This window comes from Macaca mulatta, chromosome 10, assembly GCF_049350105.2.
Source record: "Macaca mulatta isolate MMU2019108-1 chromosome 10, T2T-MMU8v2.0, whole genome shotgun sequence".
Classification (NCBI taxonomy): Eukaryota; Metazoa; Chordata; class Mammalia; order Primates; family Cercopithecidae; genus Macaca; species Macaca mulatta.
Genome location: NC_133415.1, coordinates 58306444 through 58329612, shown reverse-complemented (window position 1 = coordinate 58329612; position 23169 = coordinate 58306444). Strand labels below are relative to the sequence as shown.

General features: G+C 48.1%; 1 protein-coding gene across 2 annotated transcripts in view; it reads left to right on the top strand.

Annotated features, from left to right (window-relative positions):
- The window catches only part of LOC114670418 (POTE ankyrin domain family member G-like), a 30280-nt gene extending 25980 nt beyond the window's left edge, over positions 1–4300 (top strand). For both annotated transcript variants that reach the window (XM_077949098.1, XM_028828083.2), the window contains 2 exons: positions 2249–2372; positions 4079–4300. In XM_077949098.1, coding sequence (XP_077805224.1) covers positions 2249–2372; positions 4079–4300 — 346 coding nt within the window. The remainder of the gene's footprint in view (positions 1–2248; positions 2373–4078) is intronic.
- The last annotated feature ends 18869 nt before the right edge of the window (positions 4301–23169 follow it).

Genomic DNA, 23169 nt, shown 5'->3' with positions numbered 1-23169 from the left:
CACTTTTTATTTTTTTAAAAATTGGGGTGGCACATTTAATGGACTTACAAATTCTTTTCAAGGGATTATGAACCTTTGGTATTTGAAATAAAAAGACAGAGTTGGAATTTTTTTGCTTCCTATAGTAAGAAGAATACTGGTCAGGCACTGGCTCTTCTGATGGAGCAGGTACTGCTGCTTGGCTGTATTTCAGAAGCAAGCTGCTCACATCTGTAGTGGTTGGTGAGCAAGACCAGTGGTCATTGATTGGTTAACTAGTTTTCAAACTGGCTCTGGGTGGCTTCTTGTTACCATTGGTACAGGTCATTTCTTTCCTAAGTTAGACTCAACTTTAACTGAACATTTTTGGTTTAAAAGTTGCCTTCAATTAACTATGATCAAAATGAATCTATTTTATATTGCAGAATTTTACACCTCATTTTAAAATTTTGGTCAAGATGAATTGGTTAATAATAGCTCTCAGGAAGATCTGTTTTCTTTTTTTAAAATACATATTTCTCTGTAAAATTTATTCCTTAAAATTATTTGTCTTGTTTCTGTTTTTAGTATTTCTAGAAGCTTTTGCTCAAGTCTTAACATAATCTCCAGTAGGAGATTTTAGTCTGTCAGTTAATATATGTATATGGTAGTGATATTCTCTTTTTAAATTCCTTTTCTTTTCTTGTTCACTGTCTTCTCTGTACAGTAACAGTGATATTCTTATACATTTTTACCTCATTAAAAATAATTACAGTTTTCAGGTCATGTGATGCCAACATGTTTGTTCCTTTTGTTCTGTGTGTGCATTGCTATTCGGGCTCTTTTGTGGTTCTACATGAATGGCAGCTTTTTAAAATAACTCTGTGAAGAATGACATTGGTACTTGGATAGAAACTGTATTGGATCTGTAGACTGCTTTGGGCACTATGGTCATTTTCACAATATTAATGCTTTCAGTCCAGGAGCATAGGATGTATGTTCATTTATTTGTGTCATCTCTGATTTTCTTCAGTGGTGTTTTCCAGTTATCCTTTTATAGCTGACTCACCTGCTTCGTTAAGTATTTTCCTAGGTATTTTACTCTTTTGCAGCCATTGTCAAAGGGACTGGGTTCTTGTTGTGATGCACAGCTTGGCTGTAGGTGGTGTATAGTGGTACTACTCATTGGTATTTGTACATTTTGTAGTCTCTGAGACTTTACTGAATTTATTTATCAAGTCTAAGAGTGTTTTGTAGGAGTCTTTAGGGTTTTCTAGGGATAAGATCATATAATTGATGAAGAGATAGTGTGATTTTCTTTTTTCCAATTTGGATGTCCTTTATTTCTCTTGCCCAGTTGCTCTGCCTAGGACTTCCCAGTTTTATTCTTAATATGCATGAAATAAAAGTAAAATTGAAAGTGATTAAGGATTAGTTTATTTCACATCTCTGTCACATACACAGATAAAATTAATTCAAAGTTGTATGTTAAAAACACAATATTAGACCCTGTCTTGTTCCAAAAGGAATTTCTAAGTTGTCTATAAAATACAGAGGAATCAAGAATATAAGTGGAAAGTGTTTCCAAAAAATAAAGATAAAAAGTATGGGTTAACACAGGGCTGGCTTCCCAATCCCCAGGCCATGCACCCAGTACCAGTCCCTGGCCTGTTGGGACCTGGGCCACACAGCAGGAGGCTAGTGGCAGGTGAGCAAGCAAAGCTTCATCTGTTTAAAGCCACTCTCTGTCACTCACATTACTGCCTGAGCTCCTCTTCCTGTCAAATTGGTGGTGGCATTAGATTGTCATAGGAGTGTGACTCAAACCCTCTTGTAAGCTGCTTACACAGGGGATCTAGGTTGTTCACTCCTTATGAGAATCTAATCCTTTATGATCTGTCACCATCTCCTGTCACCCCCAGATGGGACCATCTAGTTGCAGGAAAACAAGCTAAGGCTCCCAGTGATTCTACATTATGGTGAGTTATATAATTATTTCATTATATATAAGTAATAATAGAAATAATGTGCACAATGAATGTTATGTGCTTGAATCATCCTGCAACCATCCCTCAACTCAGGTCCACAGAAAAATCACCTTCCACAAAACCAGTCCCTGGTGCCAACATGGTTGGGGAGAGCTGGGTTAACGGATGTGAGATCCTTTTGCCTTGTCTTGGATTAATGTGCAGATATACATTGTGTGAATGACATCTGATGGCACCATCTTGCCCTGTAGATCATTTTAGGGATACCTCCAGTATTTCATGAAAATCAAAATTTCTTCTAGTGATGAACAAAATGATACCCAGAAGCAAGTTTTGGAAGAACAGATCACTGGAATGTCACAAGAAGAGATTCTGACTAATAAACAAGAGCAGATGGAAGTGGCTGAAAAGGAAATGAATTCTGAGGTATTTTCTTTAGTCATTTTCAAATGTTTTAATATATGTATTTGTTTAAAAAATAACTTTATGTATTTTGGAAAGGATAAAGGATTTTTAAAACATATATATATACACACATATGTGTGTATATATATACACATATATGTGTGTATATATATACACAGACACTCCATATATCCTTTATCATATCCTGTACATACAGGATAAAACCATGTTCTTAATTCAGCTACATTTGACTGCAACAGTCAAGTAGTGATCCTCACAATGGCCTCAATCCAAAGGAGAAGCATTTCATATTTTTCATAAGAATTGATGATTTTTCCAATATCAAAAATAAGTTTTGCTACTGACAACAGATTTTCTAGTTTTTGGACATTAGTTCATCTTTTAAAAATATTGATAGAGAAATCAGTTTGTTATTTTCACTAATAGGAAAGTAGGAAATATATAGCTGGGTCAGAGGCCATATTGTGGATGTCATTATCCTTACTTTTGAGGAGAGTAACAGTTTGCTCCAAGAAGTTTCTCATTTCAATGCAAAGAGTTTTGAATACAATGGCGTGCCATGATATACATTGAGTGATAATTTATTGATAAGCATTTTGTTCCCAGAGAAATATTTCAGTGTATTTTCCTTATTTCACACTTATTACTATTTCAAACATTATAAAGAGGAAAGAAAAGTTATTGCAATGGCAAATAATCTCACAATTTCTAAGAAAAACATTGTAAGTTATATCTTATTTACCATTTGTATTTTGAAATATAAGGCTTCTGTTGTATTAACACATTTACACCACAAAAGTAACAGTGATTTTATGAAGTTGCCCATGCTGGAGTGCAATGGCACAATCTCAGCTCAATGCAACCTCTGCCTCCCAAGTTCACACGATTCTCCTGCCTCAGCCTCCTGAGTAGCTGGGTTTACAGGTGCACACCACCACACCCAGCTAATTTTTTGTATTTTTACTAGAGACAGGGTTTCACTATGTTGGCCAGACTGGTCTCAAACTCCTGACCTCATGATCTCCGCCCACCTCAGCCTCCCAAAGTGCTGGGATTACAGGTGTGAGCCACTGCTCCTGGCTGCATATATTTTTTGACCTCTCCTTTTAAGAATCGTGATCTTAAATGAGTTCAGTGTTGTTTGTAGAAGTGCAATGTTTAGATGCCGATGTGTACATTGTGGAAGGACACAATGCTTAAACAGTTATGAATAAATGCAATTCTTATAACTGACTGTAAAAATATTAGAAAAGCAGTATATTGATAAAACATTCTTCAGAAAAAGGAACTTAAAGAACTTTAAGAAATGGCTTCTGTCCAAATATATGCATAGCTAAGGCTCTTACAAGGGTGTGGTTGATAGGTTAGATATCAGAGTATAAACCCAATTTAAAAAATATACTCAAGCATATTAATCTTATATTTTATGCATCTGGTTGTTTTTATAATTCAGAGAAAGGCTTTTCCAATTCTGAAATTCTTAAAAATCCTCTAGGGATTTATTTTTCATGGTCTTTAAATAAATATTTCAACTTTTTGGAATTTACACTGTTTTAGATTTGAAGTTTTGTCCAACATTTTTCCAGTTAGATATCCACTATGGAAATTCTTTCATTATACAAATATAAATGTCATTCTTTAATTTCAGAAGAAATCATGATGTCATTCTCTTGAGTGCTAACTAAAAGTTCCCTTTCTTTACTTAGGTTTCTCTTAGCCATAAGCAAGAAAAAGATCTCTTGCATGAAAATTGCATGTTGCAGGAAGAAATTGCCATGCTGAAACTGGAAGTAGACAAAATAAAACAGCAGAGCCAGCTAAGGGAAAGGAAACTTTTGGAGGAAATTGAAAGTGTGAAAGCAAAGAATGATAAACTTCTAAAGGCTGTAAAATTGAGGGAGGAAACAATAACAAAAATCAATATTTAAGTACAGTGGACAGCTTAGCATTTTGACAACTGAGAAAAATGATAAACTTCTAAAGGCTGTAAAATTGAATGAGGAAGCATTAGCAAAAATCAGTATTTCAGTAGAGTGGACAGCTTAGCGTTTTGACCACTGAGAATGCTCAGTTCTGAACTGCAGGATGTAAGACACAGCTAGGAAGCACTGGAAATGGAAATCCTATCATGTCGTTTTAGACTGACTGCTGCTCTACCTGACTGTGATCAATGTCAGATAGATGAAAGAGACTTCTTTCCAGAGAACAAACATGAACAAGTTTATTTACAGGAGAAAATGAATTCTCATATATCTAACCTAAAAGATAACAGTGAGATTCTTTCTGAACAACTCTAATGCTGACAGTAAAATTAACAGCCTAAACATTAAGCTGTATCACAGAGGATAAATTCTGAGAGACAAGATGGGGCAAGCCCCCATCTTTCCTGTTCAGGCAACTTAGTCATTCTAGTGTGTGGGCTTTGGAGACTACAAACCCACCAGGTGCAGAAGAGATCCTGCGGCACGGCACAGCTGCTTTACCAAATCATGGCCAGACTGCTTCTGTAAGCAGGCTCCTGATCCTGTTCCCCCTCACTGGACAAGACCTCCCACCTAAGGCCTCCAGCTACCCCCACTAGTGTTCCCTGGCCAACAGAGATTTGAAACCTTCCTGGGACAGAGTTCCCAGAGAGAGGGGAGGGCCACCACCTTTGATGTTTGGGCACCTAGCTGTTCTGGCCCATGGGCTTTGGATAGCCCACGCTGACCAGGGGCTGAAGTGGTGTCTCAGTGCAGCACAGCCACCCTGCAAAAGCATGGCCAGACTCTTGTTTAAGTCAGTCCCCGAACACATTTCTAATCACTGGGTGGAGCCTTTCAACCAGGGTCTCCAGCCACCTTCACTGCTGTTCTCTGGCTGACAGAGGTTTCAGGCCTCCCTGAGTCAGAGCTCCCAGGGGAAGGACCAGACTGTCATCTTTGCTGTTTGGACGACTTAGCCATTTGACCCTTCACGTTTCAGAGTGTCTGAGGTGACCAGGGGCTGAAGTGAACCCCCAGCACAGCCTAGGCACTCTACAAAAATGTGACCAGGCTTCTTTCATAAGTAAGTCCCTGTTCCTGTTCCTCCTGACTAGGCAAGACTTCTCAGCTTGCCTCCAGCCACATCCTACAGGTGTGTACAGATTGGCAACCGGTTCATACCTCCGAGGGTGCAGAGGTCCCAGAGGAAGGGGCAGGCTATCATCTTTGCCTTTTTGCAGACTTCACTGCTGATACTTTCAGGCACTGGAAAATAGGAGGCAATTGGGGACTGGAGTGGACCCCCAGCATACCACAGCAGCCCCATGGAAAAGTGGCCAGACTGTTAAGTGGGTGTCCATTTCCATATCTTATCTCCTCGATGGGCAGGCCCTCCTGACCTGGGTCTCCAGCCAGCCCCCCACTGGAACTATCAAGCCTGTAGCGACTTGGCAATTCCCTGGACTGAGCTTCCAGGAGCAACTGAAATCCTCTGTGCCACTGCCTCTGCAGTGGAACAGCCCTTGCTTCCCTCAGAATATCAAGGGAGCAAAGACCCTAAGTGCCATATCGACACCTCCAACAAGCTGCAGTTGACCCAAGGAATACACTAGTCCATCTCCCATGGGTACAACACACCCTCCACTGCTCATCACCAGACAGGGAACCCTGGCTTGGGCTCACAGCACACACCCTCCATCCTGGGGTGATTACATTAAGTAACTGCTAACTTACATCTCTCTGGGGTGGAGCCTCCAGGAGACAAGGAAAGTTGTAGAGCAACAAGTCAGCTGACATGCAGCCCACAGGGCAGGGACAGCTATCTCTCTAGGCTCCACTTGCTCTTATGAGACACTTTATCCCAGCACTTAAGGAGTGCTGTGATCAGACCAGCCCTGTCTCATGTGCAAGATTGCCCAGCACAGATCAGATCTAAGAGTTACTTTCTTTAAAAAGGGGAGTTGCTTAAAAAAGAAGTCTGGCCATGTTTGTGTAGAGCAGTTGTGCTGTGCTGGGGTTCACTTTTGAGAGAGTTCTCCGAGACCTGATCTCTGCTGGGCAGTTTTGCACATCAGGTGGGGCTGGTCTGACCTCAGCACCCCTTAGTCAGCTTGCCACTCCCAGGACCCCAGCCAGGCCATACCTGCTTACAGGACACTCTTGGGTGCACACACTATAGCTTCTGTACCAGTGGACCGTGCCTGATTAGTGGAGAGCTGCAGCAAGGTGGCCCCTACAGCCATGAACCAGCCTGCACATCACCTCTCCATACGGCAGCTCTTTATATGGGAACTTCTCACATCCCTTTGCTGTGTGTGTTTACACAGGTGGGTTTTTCTGTACTTGCCCTGACAGCACATGGGAGTGCAGCACACACCCCAACCCACACCAACTGCCACTAAAGATGAAGCCGTGGTGGGCACAGAACCAAAAACCCCACCCCGCCAACATCTCACCCTTGAGGTAATGCTGTGCAGAGAAAAAGGGACCTTCTTATACCCTGAGTGACCACTGTTGCTTTGGGGCGGGGGGCTCAGAGAAGGCGCCCAGGCGTGCACTGGCCAGCAGTCCACCCCAAACCAGCACTGCCTCCAGTGCACACATAGTCAGCAGGGGCCCCCTGGCCCACACCCCAGCTGTCGTGCCTCCACCACCTGCTGAACGCCCACAGTGAGCAGGGACTTCTGCATCTGCTAGCATTTTGCTGCAGCTGCTGCACTTGGATCCCCTCAGTGCAGTGGACTTCAAACCTCAAGGAGCCAGAGAACAAAGTTGGGGCCCAATACAAGTTCCCCAGAGTTAAAGCACACAGTCCAGGAATTGGGAGCTGCATGTTGGCCCCTAAAATCCTCTAAAAACAAAGTTAGTTGGCTGAGTCCGCCTTACACCACAGTCAAATCCTCAAGGTCATCAGATATAATAAAAGAAAAATACCCTGTCCAAAGGTCAGCAACCTCAATGATTGAAAAAGGATAAGCCCATAAAGATGAGAAAGGATCTGTGCAAGGACACTGAGAACTCAGAAAGTCAGCATGCCTCCTTTCCTCCAAATGACTGCATCAGCTCTCCAGCAAGTGTTCAGAACTGGGCTGAGGCTGAGATGTCTGAAATGATACAAGCAGGGTTCAGGATATGGGTAGGAATAAAGTTCACTGAGGGAAAGAAGTATGTTGTCCAATACAGGGAAGCTAAAAATCATTGTACAACACTGTAGGAGATGACAGACAAAATAGCCAGTATAAAGAAAAACATAATAGACCTGATAGAGCTGTAAACAATACTACAATAATTTTCATAATGCAGTCATATGGTGATTGTGCGTGATGGCATTATGAAAATTATTGTAGTGTGTGTGGGCACCCGAGACTGCTCTGTAAGCAGGTGTGGCCAAGCTGGGGTCCTGGGAGAGGCAAACAGACTCAGGAGGGCTGAAGTCAGACCAACTCCATTTCATGTGCAAGACCACCCAGCAGAATAGACGAAGCAGAGGAAAGAATCCCAGAGTTTGAAAACTGGCTTTCTGAAATAAAGCAGGCAGACAAGAATGGGGAAAAAAAGAATGAAAAGCAATGAACAAAACTTGTGAGAAATATGGGATGATATAAATGACCAAATCTGTGAGGAATTAATGTACCTGAAAGAGCTGAGAAGAATGGAACCAACTTGGAAAACATACTTAAGAATATCATTCATGAGAATATCCCCAACCTAACCAGATGGCCAACATTCAAATTCAGGAAATCCAGAGAACCTCAGTAAGATATGCCATGAGAAGACCATCCCCAAGACACATAATCATCAGATTTTCCAAGGTCAAAATGAAAAAAAAAAAATACGTTAAAGGCAGCTGGGGAGAAAGGCAAGGTCACCTACAAAGGGAATTCCATCAGACTTAGCAGACCTCTCAGCTGAAACCCGACAAACCAGAAAAGATGAAATTCAACTTCTTAAAAGAAATTTCAACCCAGAATTTCATGTCCAGCAAAATGAAGCATCATAAGTGAAGGAGAAATAAGATCCTTTTCAGACAAACAAATGCTGAGGGAATTCATTATCACCAGATCTATCTTACAAGAGCTCCTGAAGGAAGCACTAAATATGGAAAGAAAAGACCATCACCAGTCACTACAAAAATGCACTGAAGTAAACAGTCCAGTGATGCCAAAAACCAACTACATACACAAGTCTGCAAAATAACCAGCTGACAGCGTGACGACAGGATCAAATCCACACATACCATGACTAACCTTAAATGGAAATGGGCTAAATGTTCCAATTGAAAGACACAGGGAGCAAACTGGATAAAGAACCAAGACCCATTTGAGTATGCCGTCTTCAAGAAACCCATCTCGCATGCACTGCCATACATAGGCTCAAAATAAAGGAATGGAGAAAAATATTTCAAGCAAATGGAAAACAGAAAAAAGCAAGTGTTGCACTACTGGTTCCTGACAAAACAGACTATACCAATAAAGATAAAAAAAGACAGAGGGCTGGGCGCGGTGGCTCACGCCTGTAATCCCAGCACTTTGGGAGGCTGAGGCGGGCAGATCTCGAGGTCAGGAGATCGAGACTATCCTGGCTAACACGGTGAAACCCGTCTCTACTAAAAATACAAAAAAGTAGCCAGGTACGGTGGCGGGTGCCTGTAGTCCCAGCTATTCGAGAGGCTGAGGCAGGAGAATGGCATAAACCTGGGAGGTGGAGCTTGCAGTGAGCTGGGATCGTGCCACTGCACTCCAGCCTGGGCGACTGAGCAAGACTCAGTCTCAAAGAAAAAAAAAAAAAGAAAGAAGGAGATTACAAAGGTAGTCCTGACCTTTGATAAATCTCATTATTGATTGATACCAACCTGGCCTATCTTTATTGCCCAAACCAATAGGATAATTTGCTGAGGTTGGGGAGCTTCTCCCCTGCAGGGGGTTCCTGATCTCCCAAAATTTGGTTGAGATCTAAAGTTGATTTTGCTGTACAAGTCCTTTTCTGAAGTTTTACTCATTTCCAACAACGAAGGCAAGTTTTCCTGCTTCCATGGCGATGGAGAGCAGGCACCTCCTTTCCTGAGTTTCAGCTTTCTTCTGACAGGAAAGGTGAGTGTCAGATTTTTCCAGCTTCTCAGATGGCAGAGAATGATCACCAGCCTGAGCCTTATTTCCAGGTAAGTAGCTGAATTAGAATTTTGTCTTAAAATTTTTTTTAATGACTAAAATTTAAGATTACCCACCAGCTGCTTTTAATTTCTCCTTACCATGAGAACACTCAGTAATCATATAAATGGTGCATTTGTTTGTTTGGCTCAATTCTTTGTGTTTGTTTGTGTTTGGGGTTTTACTGTTGTTGTTTCACTTTTCTCCCATCTCTTCCTGACTTGGTCAAATCCAAGGGAATGTTCCAAATTGTGGGGAGCAAGGCATCTGAATTGGCTAAAAGTCCTGTGACTGCAAAAGTGAAAAAAAAAAAAATCCAGTTATCAGAAATTTTTTTTTTTTTTTTTTACATAAGTGGGCTCATCTACATAACAAGGCCATCTTTTGCTGGCCAAGGCCAGGCTGAAGGAGTAGTCTTGGCGACCCAATGTTAAGACTGCCTTGTTGGCCGGGCACGGTGGCTCAAGCCTGTAATCCCAGCACTTTGGGAGGCCGAGACGGGCGGATCACGAGGTCAGGAGATCGAGACCAGCCTGGCTAACACGGTGAAACCCCGTCTCTACTAAAAATACAAAAAACTAGCCGGGCGAGGTGGCGGGCGCCTGTAGTCCCAGCTATTTGGGAGGCTGAGGCAGGAGAATGGCGTAAACCTGGGAGGCAGAGCTTGTAGTGAGCTGAGATCCGGCCACTGCACTCCAGCCTGGGTGACAGAGCGAGACTCTGTCTCAAAAAAAAAAAAAAAAAAAAAAAAAAAAAAAAAAAAAAAAAAGACTGCCTTGTTCACTACAGAAACCTGAGTTTGGTTCCTAAGTCTAGTTCTTTCTGTTTGATATTTGTGTTTCTTTTAAAATATCCGCAGTTTGTCCCAGCTATGATGTGGTAGTAAAAGTATCAAAAGGATTTTTTTTTTAAAGTTCTATGATTAAAAGTTTACTTAAAAGCAAATTTCCTTTTTGTAAATTATACTTTAAGTTCTGTGGTACGCGTGCAGAACATGCAGGATTGTTATATGGGTATACACATGCCATGCTGGCTTGCTGCATCCATCAACCAGTGATCTACATTATGAATTTCTGCTAACGCCATCCCTTTCCTAGCCCTTCATGCTGACAAAACAAGCAATGGGGAAAGGATTCCCTGTTGAATAAATGGTGTTGGGAAAACTGGCCAGCCGTATGCAGAAAACTGAAACTGGGCCATTCCCTTACTTAATACAAAAATTAACTTAAGATGGATTAAGGAGTTAATGCAAGATCTAAAACCATAAAAAACCTAGAAGAAAACCTAGGCCACCAACCGTGGAGAAAGGTACTTTCAGTGAAATGCATGGTACAAACACACACTCCCTGCTTCCCTGAGTGGGTCAGGTTGGCAAGTGGTCCACCTGCTCCAGGTGGATCCCTGCAGACATGGCTGGCTTCTCTTTGACCCAGCTTGGCCTTGACTGGCATGCACAAGCCTCAGTGAAACAACTGTGCTTCAAATGGAGCCGCACAGAGAAAAAGAGCAGCAGGCTCAGGAGCATGGTGTGAGCTGCCTTTGGGGCTCCAGTCCATCCCTCAGGGCTCATATGGCACTACAGGCTTCTTGGTTGTCAAGAGGCAGACCACAGGCCATCTTGAGGATGACTTTAGGTTGAAGTGCAGAAAGCAGCCAGGATTTCCACCCAGTGGACTCGGCCTTCTGTGGCCCTGGCCAAATTTAGAATTTGGCCCCAGGCAGGACAGCCCACTCAGAGCAGCATGGCAGTAGCTGGGGTCTGTGCATGCCACGCGAGGTAAAGCTGGCTCAAGGAGCAAACAGCCACATCTGCAAGAGTGTGCCTGGAACCGGTGGAACAGCCACCAACCTCACCCATTCAAGGAAGGAGAGATGGCAAGGTTCCAACAGCCGGACTGGCTGCCAGTTGATGGCTGATGGAGCAGAGGCCTGAGGAAAAGCAGATGACACTGAGGCCTTGCCACTAGGGTAGGAGAAATTTTGTGCCTTGACCAGCAGCGAGTGAGGTTGGTGGCTGATCCACCGGCTCCTGGCACACCCTTGCAGAGTTGGCTGGTTGCTCTTTGAGCCAGCTTGGCCTTGCCTGGCATGCACAAGCCTCAGTGCAACAATTGTCTTACAAATGGAGCCACACAGAGAAAAGGAGCAGGAGGCTCAGGAGCAGGGTGTGCGCTGCCTTTAGGGCTCCAGTCAATTCCTCAGGGCTCAGATGGTACAGCGGGCTTCTTTGTTGCCAAGAGGCAGACCACAGGCCGTCTTGAGGAGGACTTTATGGGCAAGTGCAGAAAGCAGCCAGGATTTCCACACAGGTTCCTAGGGTTTCTGTGGCCCTGGCAGGGTGTAGAATTTGGACCCAGGCAGGAAAAGTTCACTCGGAGCAGAATGTCCATACCTGGAGTCTGTGCATGCCAGGCAAAGCCAAGCTGGCTCAAAGAGCAACCAGTCACCTCTGCAAGGGTGTGCCAGGAGCAGGTGGAGCAGCCACCAACCTCACCCACTCAAGGAAACAGGGATGGCCAGATTTCAACAGACTGAGTGGCTGCCACCTGATGGCTGAAGGAGCAGAGGCCTGAGGAAAAGCAGATGGCACTGGGGCCCTACTTCTAGGGTAAAACTGATGTACCATGAGCGGCAGTGAGTGAGGTTGGTGGCTGCTCCACCGGCTCCTGACATATGCTGGAAGAGGTGGCTGGTTGCTCTTTGAGCCAGCTTGGGCTTGCCTGGCATACACAAGCCTCAGTGCAACAATTGTCTTACAAATGGAGCCATATTGAGGAAAAGAGCAGCAGGCTCAGGAGCCGCGTGTGGGCTGCCTTTAGGCTCCAGTGAATTCCTCAGGGCTCATATGGCACTGCGGGCTTCTTCATTGCCAAGAGGAAGACCAGAGGCCGTCTTGAGGAGGACTTTATGTTCAAGTGCAGAAAGCAGAAAGGATTTCCACCCAGGGGCCTAGGCTTTCTGTGGCCCTGGCCAGACTTAGAATTTGGCCTCAGGCAGGACAAGCTCACTCAGAGCCGCACTTTGGTACCTGTGGTCTGTGCATGCCAGGCAAGGCCAAGCTGGCTCAAAGAGCAAGCAGCCACCTCTGTAAGGGTGCCCCTGGAACAGGTGGAGCAGCCACCAACCTCACCCACTCAAGGAAGCAGGGATGGCCAGATTCCAACAGACCGAGTGACTGCCACCTGATGGCTGAAGGAGCAGAGGCCTGAGGAAAAACAGATGGCACTGGGGCCCTACCTCTAGGGTAGAACTGATGTACCATGAGTGGCAGTGAGTGAGGTTGGTGGCTGCTCCACCGGCTCCTGGCATACCCTTGTAGAGGTGGCTGGTTGCTCTTTGAGCCAGCTTGGCCTTGCCTGGCATGCACAAACCCCAGTGCAACAATTGTCTTGCAAATGGAGTCATATAGAGGAAAGGAGTAGCAGGCTCAGGAGCAGGGTGTGCACTGCCTTTAGGGCTCCAGTCAATTCCTCAGGGCTCAGATGGCACTGCGGGCTTCTTGTTGCAAATACGGACACCACAGGCCATCTTGAGGAGGACTTTATGTTCAAGTGCAGAAAGCAGCCAGGATTTAAACCCAAGGGACTCGGTCTTCTGTGGCCCTGGTCAGACTTAGAATTTGGTCCTAGGAAGGACAACATCACTTGGAGCAGCTGGGGCATGTGCATGCAAGGCAAGGCCATCCTGGCTCAAAGACCAACCAACCACCTCTGCAAGGTTGCACCTGGAGCAGTTGCACCAGCCACCAACCTCACCCACTCAAGGAAGTAGGGATGGCCAGGTTCCAACAGCCGGACTGGCTGCCACCTGATGGCTGACAGAGCAGAGGCTTGAGGAAAAGTAGACGGCACTGAGGCCTTACCTCTAGGGTAGAAGAAATGAGGTACACAAGCGGCAGTGAGTGAGGTTGGTGGCTGGTCCACCGGCTCCTGGCACACCCTTGCAGAGTTGGCTGGTTGCAAGCCAGCTTGGCCTTGCCTGGCATGCACAAGCCTCAGTGCAACAACTATCTTACAAATGGAGTCACATAGGGAAAATGAGCAGCAGGCTCAGGAGCAGGGTGTGGGCTGCCTTTAGGGCTCCAGTCAATTCCTCAGGGCTCAGATGGCACTGCGGGCTTCTTCATTGTGAAGAGGCAGACCACAGGCCGTCTTGAGGAGAACTTTATATTCAAGTGCAGAAAGCAGCCAGGATTTCCACCCAGGTGCCTAGGCCTTCTGTGGCCCTGGCAAGACTTAGAATTTGGCCTCAGGCAGGACAAGCTCACTCAGAGCCGCACTTTGGTACCTGCGTTCTGTGCATGCCAGGCAAGGCCAAGCTGGCTCAAAGAGCAACCAGCCACCTCTGCAAGGGTGCCCCTGGAACAGGTGGAGCAGCCACCAACCTCACCCACTCAAGGAAGCAGGGATGGCCAGATTCCAACAGACTGAGTGGCTGCCACTTGATGGCTGATGGAGCAGAGGCCCGAGGAAAAGCAGATGACACTGAGGCCTTGCCACTAGGGTAGAAGAAATTACGTACCTTTACCGGCAGCGAGTGAGGTTGGTGGCTGGTCCACTGGCTCCTGGCACACCTTTGCAGAGTTGGCTGGTTGCTCTTTGAGCCAGCTTGGCCTTGCCTGGCATGCACAAGCCTCAGTGCAACAATTGTCTTACAAATGGAGCCACACAGAGAAAAGGAGCAGGAGGCTCAGGAGCAGGGTGTGCACTGCCTTTAGCGCTCCAGTCAATTCCTCAGGGCTCAGATGGCACCACGGGCTTCTTTGTTGCCAAGAGACAGACCACAGGCCACCTTGAGGAGGACTTCATGGTCAAGTGCAGAAAGCAGCCAGGATTTCCACCCAGTTTCCTAGGGTTTCTGTGGCCCTGGCCAGGGGTAGAATTTGAACCCAGGCAGGACAAGCTGACTCAGAGCAGCACGTTGGTACCTGCGGTCTGTGAATGCCAGGCAAGGCCAAGCTGGCTCAAAGAGCAACCAGCCACCTCTGCAAAAGTGAGCCTGGAGCAGGTGCTGATGGAGTAGAGGCCTGAGGACTCTGCCTTCTGTGGCCCTGGGCAGATTTAAAATTTGGCCCCAGGCAGCACAAGATCACTCGAGCAGCTGGGGCATGTGCATGAAAGGCAAGGCCATCCTGGCTCAAAGAGCAACCAGCCACCTCTGCAAGAGTGTGCCAGGAGCAGTTGCACCAGCTGCCAACCTCACCCACTCAAGGAAGTGGGGATGGCCAGGTCCCAAAATCCGGACTGGCTGCCACTTGATGGCTGACTGAGCAGAGGCCTGAGGAAAAGCAAATGGCACTGAGGCCTTACCTCTAGGGTAGAAGAAATGAGGTACACAAGCGGCAGTGAGTGAGGTTGGTGGCTGGTCCACCTGCTCCTGGCACACCCTTGCAGAGGTGGCTGGTTGCTCTTTGAGCCAGCTTGGCCTTGCCCAGCATGCACAAGCCTCAGTGCAACAATTGTCTTACAAATGGAGACATATAGAGGAAATGAGCCGCAATCTCTGGAGCAGGGTGTGTGCTGCCTTTAAAACACCAGTCAATGCCTCAGGGCTCAGATGGCACTGCGGGCTTCTTCGTTGCCAAGAGGCAGACCACAGGCTGTCTTGAGGAGGACTTTATGTTCAAGTGCAGAAAGCACCCAGGATTGCAATCCAGGGACTAGGCATTCTGTGGCCCTGGCCAGACTTTGAATGTGGCCACAGGCAGGACTAGCTCACTCAGAGTAGCAAATCGGCACCTGCGTTCTGTGCATGCCAGGCAAGGCCAAACTGGCTCAAAGAGCAACAAACCACCTCTGCAAGGGTATGCCTGGAGCAGGTGCTGATGGAGCAGAGGCCTGAGGACCCTGCCTTCTGTGGCCCTGGGCAGATTTAAAATTTGGCCCCAGGCAGAACAAGATCACTCGAGCAGCTGGGGCATGTTCATGCCAGGCAAGGCCATGGTGGCTCAAAGTGCAACCAGCCACCTCTGCAACGGTGCGCCTGGAGCAGTTGCACCAGCGTACAACCTCACCCACTCAGGGAAGTAGGGATGGCCAAGTCCCAAAAGCCGGACCGGCTGCCACCTGATGGCTGATGGAGCAGAGGCCTGTGGAAAAGCAGATGGCACTGAGGCCTTACTTCTAGGGTAGAGGAAATGAGGTACACGAGCGGCAGTGAGTGAGGTTGGTGGCTGGTCCAGCGGCTCCTGGCACACCCTTGCAGAGTTGGCTAGTTGCAAGCCAGCTTGGCCTTGCCTGGCATGCACAAACGTCAGTGCAACAACTGTCTTACAAATGGAGTCATATAGAGGAAAGGAGCAGCAGGCTCAGGAGCAGGGTGTGGGCTGCCTTTAGGGCTCCAGTCAATTCCTCAGGGCTCAGATGGCACTGCAGGCTTCTTCATTGTGAAGTTTAGACCACAGGCCGTCTTGAGGAGAACTTTATATTCAAGTGCAGAAAGCAGCCAGGATTTCCACCCAGGTGCCTAGGCCTTCTGTGGCCCTGGCAAGACTTAGAATTTGGCCTCAGGCAGGACAAGCTCACTCAGAGCCGCACTTTGGTACCTGCGTTCTGTGCATGCCAGGCAAGGCCAAGCTGGCTCAAAGAGCAACCAGCCACCTCTGCAAGGGTGCCCCTGGAACAGGTGGAGCAGCCACCAACCTCACCCACTCAAGGAAGCAGGGATGGCCAGATTCCAACAGACTGAGTGGCTGCCACCTGATGGCTGATGGAGCAGAGGCCTGTGGCTCCTGGCACACCCTGGCAAAGGTGGCTGGTTGCTCTTCCAGCCAGCTTGGCCTTGCCTGGCATGCACAAGCCTCAGTGCAACAATTGTCTTACAAATGGAGCCATATAGAGGAAATGAGCAGCAGGCTCAGGAGCAGGGTGTGCAGTGCCTTTGGGGCTCCAGTCCATGCCTCAGGGCTCGTATGGCACTGCGGGCTTCTGGTTTTAAAGAGGCAGACTACAGGCCTTCTTGAGAAGAACTTCATGTTCCAAAACAGAAAGCAGCCAGGATTACCACCCAGGGGACTTGGCCTTCAGTGGCCTTGACCAGACTTAGAATTTGGCCCAAGGCAGGACAAGCTCACTCAGAGCAGCATTTCAGTAGCTGGGGCCTCTGCATGCCAGGCGAGGCCAAGCTGGCTCAAAGAACAACCAGCCACCACTGCAATGGTGCACCTGGAACCGGTGGACCAGCCAGCAGCCTCAGCTACTGAAGGAAGCAGGAATGGCCAGATTCCAACAGCCTGAGTGTCTGCCACTTGATGGCTGATGGAGCAGAGGCCCGAGCAAAAGCAGATGACACTGAGGCCTTGCCACTAGGGTAGAAGAAATTACGTACCTTGACCAGCAGCGAGTGAGGTTGGTGGCTGATCCACCGGCTCCTGGCACACCCTTGCAGAGTTGGCTGGTTGCTCTTTGAGCCAGCTTGGCCTTGCCTGGCATGCACAAGCCTCAGTGCAACAATTGTCTTACAAATGGAGTCACACAGAGAAAAGGAGCAGGAGGCTCAGGAGCAGGGTGTGCGCTGCCTTTAGGGCTCCAGTCAATTCCTCAGGGCTCAGATGGCACCACGGGCTTCTTTGTTGCCAAGAGGCAGACCACAGGCCGTCTTGAGGAGGACTTTATGATCAAGTGCAGAAAGCAGCCAGGATTTCCACCCAGGGGCCTAGGCCTTCTGTGGCCCTGGCCAGGGGTAGAATTTGAACCCAGGCAGGACAAGCTGACTCAGAGCAGCACATCGGTGTCTGTGGTCTGTGCATGCCAGGCAAGGCCAAGCTGGCTCAAAGAGCAACCAGCCACCTCTGCAAAGGTGAGCCTGGAACAGGTGCTGATGGAGTAGAGGCCTGAGGACTCTGCCTTCTGTGGCCCTGGGCAGATTTAAAATTTGGCCCCAGGCAGCACAAGATCACTCGGAGCAGTTGGGGCATGTGCATGAAAGGCAAGGCCATCCTGGCTCAAAGAGCAACCAGCCACCTCTGCAAGGGTGTGCCAGGAGCAGTTGCACCAGCTGCCAACCTCCCCACTCAAGGAAGTGGGGATGGCCCGGTCCCAAAAGCCAGACTGGCTGCCACTTGATGGCTGACGGAGCAGAGGCCTGAGGAAAAGCAAATGGCACTGAGGCCTTACCTCTAGGGTAGAAGAAATGAGGTACACAAGCGGCAGTGAGTGAGGTTGGTGGCTGGTCCACCTGCTCCTGGCACACCCTTGCAGAGGTGGCTGGTTGCTCTTTGAGCCAGCTTGGCCTTGCCCAGCATGCACAAGCCTCAGTGCAACAATTGTCTTACAAATGGAGACATATAGAGGAAATGAGCCGCAATCTCTGGAGCAGGGTGTGTGCTGCCTTTAAAACACCAGTCAATGCCTCAGGGCTCAGATGGCACTGCGGGCTTCTTCGTTGCCAAGAGGCAGACCAGAGGCTGTCTTGAGGAGGACTTCATGTTCAAGTGCAGAAAGCAGAAAGGATTTCCACCCAGAGGCCTAGGCTTTCTGTGGCCCTGGCCAGACTTAGAATTTGGCCTCAGGCAGGACAAGCTCACTCAGAGCCACACTTTGGTACCTGTGGTCTGTGCATGCCAGGCAAGGCCAAGCTGGCTCAAAGAGCAAGCAGCCACCTCTGTAAGGGTGGCCCTGGAACAGGTGGAGCAGCCACCAACCTCACCCACTCAAGGAAGCAGGGATGGCCAGATTCCAACAGACCGAGTGACTGCCACCTGATGGCTGAAGGAGCAGAGGCCTGAGGAAAAACAGATGGCACTGGGGCCCTACCTCTAGGGTAGAACTGATGTACCATGAGTGGCAGTGAGTGAGGTTGGTGGCTGCTCCACCGGCTCCTGGCATACCCTTGTAGAGGTGGCTGGTTGCTCTTTGAGCCAGCTTGGCCTTGCCTGGCATGCACAAACCCCAGTGCAACAATTGTCTTGCAAATGGAGTCATATAGAGGAAAGGAGTAGCAGGCCCAGGAGCAGGGTGTGCACTGCCTTTAGGGCTCCAGTCAATTCCTCAGGGCTCAGATGGCACTGCGAGCTTCTTGTTGCAAATACGGAGACCACAGGCCATCTTGAGAAGGACTTTATGTTCAAGTGCAGAAAGCAGCCAGGATTTCCACCCAGGGGCTTAGGCCTTCTGTGGCCCTGGTCAGACTTAGAATTTGGCCCCAGGCAGGACAAGCTCACATGGAGCAGTGTCAGTTTCTGGGGCCTGTGCCTGCCAGGCAAGTCCAGGCTGGCACAAAGAGCAACCAGTCACCTCTGCAAGGGTGCGCCTTGAGCAGGTGCTTCAGCCACCAACTTCACTCTCTCAAGAAAACAGGGATGGCCAGATTCCAACAGCCTGAGTGACTGCTGCCTGATGGCTGATGTAGCAGAGTGCTGAGGAAAAGCAGTTGGCACTGTGGCCCTACCTTTAGGATACACAAAGGATTTACCATGTCCGGCAGCAAGTGAGGTTGGTGGCTGGTCCTTCTGCTCCTGGCACACTTTTGCAGAGGTGGCTGGTTGCTATTTGAGCCAGCTTGGCCTTGCCTGTCATGAACAAGCCTCAGTGCAACAACTGTCTTACAAATGGAGCCATATTGAAGAAAAAAGCAGCAGGCTCAGGAGCAGCGTGTGGGCTGCCTTTAGGGCTCCAGTCAATTCCTCAATGCTGAGTTGGCACTGCGGGCTCCTTCATTTCCAAGAGGCAGACCACAGGCCATCTTGAGGAGGACTTTATATTCAAGTGCAGAAAGCAGCCAGGATTTCCACCCAGGGGCCTAGGCCTTCTGTGGCCCTGGTCAGACTTAGAATTTGGCCTCAGGCAGGACAAGCTCACTTGGAGCAGATGGAGCAGCCACCAACCTCACCCACTCAAGGAAGCAGGGATGGCCAGTTTCAAACAGCCTGAGTGGCTGCCACCTGATGGCTGATGGAGCAGAGGCCTGAGGAAAAGCAGATGGCACTGGGGCCCTACCTCTAGGGTAGAACTGATGTACCAAGAGCGGCATCCAGTGAGATTGGCGGCTGGTCCACTGGCTCCTGGCATACCCTTGCAGAGGTGGCTGGTTGCTCTTTGATTCAGCTTGGCCTTGCGTGGCATGCAGAAGCCTCAGTGCAACAATTGTGTTGCAAATGGAGCCGTATAGTGGAGAGGAGTAGCAGGCTCAGGAGCAGGGTGTGCGCTGCCTTTAGGGCTCCAGTCAATTCCTCAGGGCTCAGATGGCACTGCGGGCTTCTTGGTTGCAAATAGGGAGACCACATGACATCTTGAGGAGGACTTTATGTTCAAGTGCAGAAAGCAGCCAGGATTTCCACCCAAGGGCCTAGGCCTCCTGTGGCCCTGGTTAGACTTAGAATTTGGCCTCAGGCAGGACAAGCTCATTTGGAGCAGATGGAGCAGCCACCAACCTCATCCACTCAAGGAAGCAGGGATGGCCAGATTCCAACAGACTGAGTGTCTGCCACCTGATGGCTGATGGAGCAGAGGCCTGTGGCTCATGGCACACCCTTGCAACAGTGGCTGGTTGCTCTGTGAGCCAGCTTGGCCTTGCCTGGCATGCACAAGCCTCAGTACAGCAATTGTCTTGCAAATGGAGCCATATAGAGGAAATAAGCAGCAGGCTCAGGAGCAGGGTGTGCAGTGCCTTTGGGGCTCCAGTCCATGCCTCAGGGCTCGTATGGCACTGCGGGCTTCTGGTTTTAAAGAGGCAGACCACAGGCCTTCTTGAGAAGAACTTCATGTTCCAAAACAGAAAGCAGCCAGGATTTCCACCCAGGGGACTCGGCCTTCAGTGGCCTTGACCAGACTTAGAATCTGGCCCAAGGCAGGACAAGCTCACTCACAGCAGCATGTTGGTGCCTGGGGTCTGTGCATTCCAGGGAAAACCAAGCTGGCTCAAAGAGCAGCCTGTCACCTCTCCAAGGGTGCACCTGGATCAGTTGCAGTAGCCACCTACCTCACCCACTCAAGGAAGCAGGGATGGCCAGGTTCCAACAGCCGGACTGTCTGCCACCTGATGGCTGATGGAGCTGAGGCCTGAGGAAAATCGGAAGACATTGGGGCCCTACCTCCAGGGTAGAGGAACTGATGTACCCGACTGGCAGTCAGTGGGGTTGGTGGCTGGTTCACCAGCTCCTGGCACACCCTTGGAGAAGTGGCTGGTTGCTCTTAGAGTCAGCTTGGCCTTGCCCCTCATGCACAAGCCTCAGTGCAACAACTGTGTTACAAATGGAGCCACACAGAAGAATGGAGCAGCAGGCTCAGGAGTAGGGTGTGCACTGCCTTTGGGGCTCCAGTCCATGCCTCAGGGCTCGTATGGCACTGCAGGCTTCTGGTTTTAAAGAGGCAGACCATAGGCCTTCCTGAGAAGAGCTTCATGTTCCAAAACAGAAAGCAGCCAGGATTACCACCCAGGGGACTTGGCCTTCAGTGGCCTTGACCAGACTTAGAATTTGGCCCAAGGCAGGACAAGCTTACTCAGAGCAGCATTTCAGTAGCTGGGGCCTCTGCATGCCAGGCAAGGCCAAGCTGGCTCAAAGAACAACCAGCCACCACTGCAATGGTGCACCTGGAACCGGTGGACCAGCCAGCAGCCTCACCTACTGAAGGAAGCAGGAATGGCCAGATTCCAACAGCCTGAGTGTCTGCCACCTGATGGCTGATGGAGCAGAGGCCCGAGCAAAAGCAGATGACACTGAGGCCTTGCCACTAGGGTAGAAGAAATTACGTACCTTGACCAGCAGCGAGTGAGGTTGGTGGCTGATCCACCGGCTCCTGGCACACCCTTGCAGAGTTGGCTGGTTGCTTTTTGAGCCAGTTTGGCCTTGCCTGGCATGCACATACCTCAGTGCAACAATTGTGTTACAAATGGGGCCATATAGAGGAAAGGAGCAGCAGGCTCAGGAGCAGGGTGTGCACTGCCTTTAGGGTTCCAGTCAATTCCCCAGGGCTCAGATGGCACTGCGGGCTTCTTCATTGCCAAGAGGCAGACCACAGGCCGTCTGAAGGAGAACTTTATGTTTAAGTGAAGAAAGCAGCCAGGATTGCAATCCAGGGGTCTAGGCTTTCTCTGGCCCTTTCCAGACTTAGAATTTGGCCTTAGGCAGGACAACTCACTCAGAGCAGTACATGGGTAGCTGGGGCCTGTTCATGACAGGCAAAGCCAAGCTGGTTCAAAGAGCAACCTGCCACCTTGGCAAGGGTGTGCATGTAGCAGTTGGACCAGTCACCAACCTCACCCACTGAAGGAAGCAGGGATGGTCAGGTTCCCACAGCCTGAGTGCCTGCCACCTGATGGCTGCTGGAGCAGAGGCCTAAGGAAAAGCCGATGGCACTGAGGCCCTACCTCTAGGATAGAAGAAATGATGTACCCTGAATGGCAGCGAGTGAGGTTGGTGTGCTGGTCCACCGTCTCCTGGCACATCCTTGCAGACTTGGCTCATTGCTCTTTGATCCAGCTTGGCCTTGCCAGGTATGCACAAGCCTCAGTGCAACAACTGTGCTGCAAATGGAGCCAGACAGAGGAAATGAGCAGCAGGCTCAGTGGCAGGGTGTGTGCTTGCTTTAGGGCTCCAGTCCATGTCTCAGGGCTTGTATGGCACTGTGGGCTTCTTGGTTGCCTCCACAAGCCATCTTGAGGAGGACTTTATGTTTTAAAATGCAATTCAAATTAGCATAAAACATTTGCAGCCTAGGGAAAGGCTTATGGCATTAGAATCCTTATTTATATGATTGTTTTGTGTTTTTTTGAGATATGGTCTTTGTCTCTCATCCAGGCAGAAGTGCAGTAATTTTGTCATAATTCACCACTGCCATGAACTCTGAGTCCAATCCATCCTTTTGCCTTGGTCTCCCAACTAGTTGGAGCTGCAAGCATAAGGCACCATACCTGGCTAGTTTTTTAAATGCAGGGTTTTTTTGTTGTTGTTGTTGTTGTTGAGAGTATGGTATCACTATGTTGCTCTGGCTGGTCTCAAATTCCCGGCCTCACGTCATCTTTCTGCCACAGCCTCCTAAAGTGCTGGGATTACAGGCATGAGCCACCATGCCTAGCATAGAGTATTACATTATTTTCAAAGTCTTATTCTAAGATCCATTTGTTGACTTTGGCCTAAATAACTCAATATAATACCTCTGAGACTTTTTTTTTTTTTGACAAATTTTGGGGCATGATGATGAGAGAAGGGGGTTTGAAACTTTCTAATAAGAGTTAACTTGGAGCCATTTAGGGAGGAACAAACACAAATTATCAGAAAAATAAAAGAAAGATCAAGTGCAGAAGTTCTGTGGCAAAGACGATAGTAAAGAATATATGATTGTTACTCATGGTGGCTTTTACTTTGTTCTTGAATTTCTGAGTAACTTAAGGGTTAACATTTAAAGAATGTATGTTATAGATAGCATTTTATTGCAAGTAAATGTATTTCAAAATTTGTTACTGTTTTGTATGAGATTATTCTCAGCCTCCTTCATTATCAAGCTGTATTATTTTATTAATGTAGTTTGATGATCTTACAACACAGCTGGGAGCTGTATCTTCAAAATATGTCTATTTGACTAAATAAAATCAAGTTATTCAACGGGAGTTACTATCTATGAAAAAAGTACAATAGGAATATAAAAAATTTGAGGAGGATAAAATATGTTGGAAGAAGAAATATTAAATCTTAAGATCCTTATGGAAAGATCACACAGGTGAAGACAAATTGGTGATGTACAAAATTAT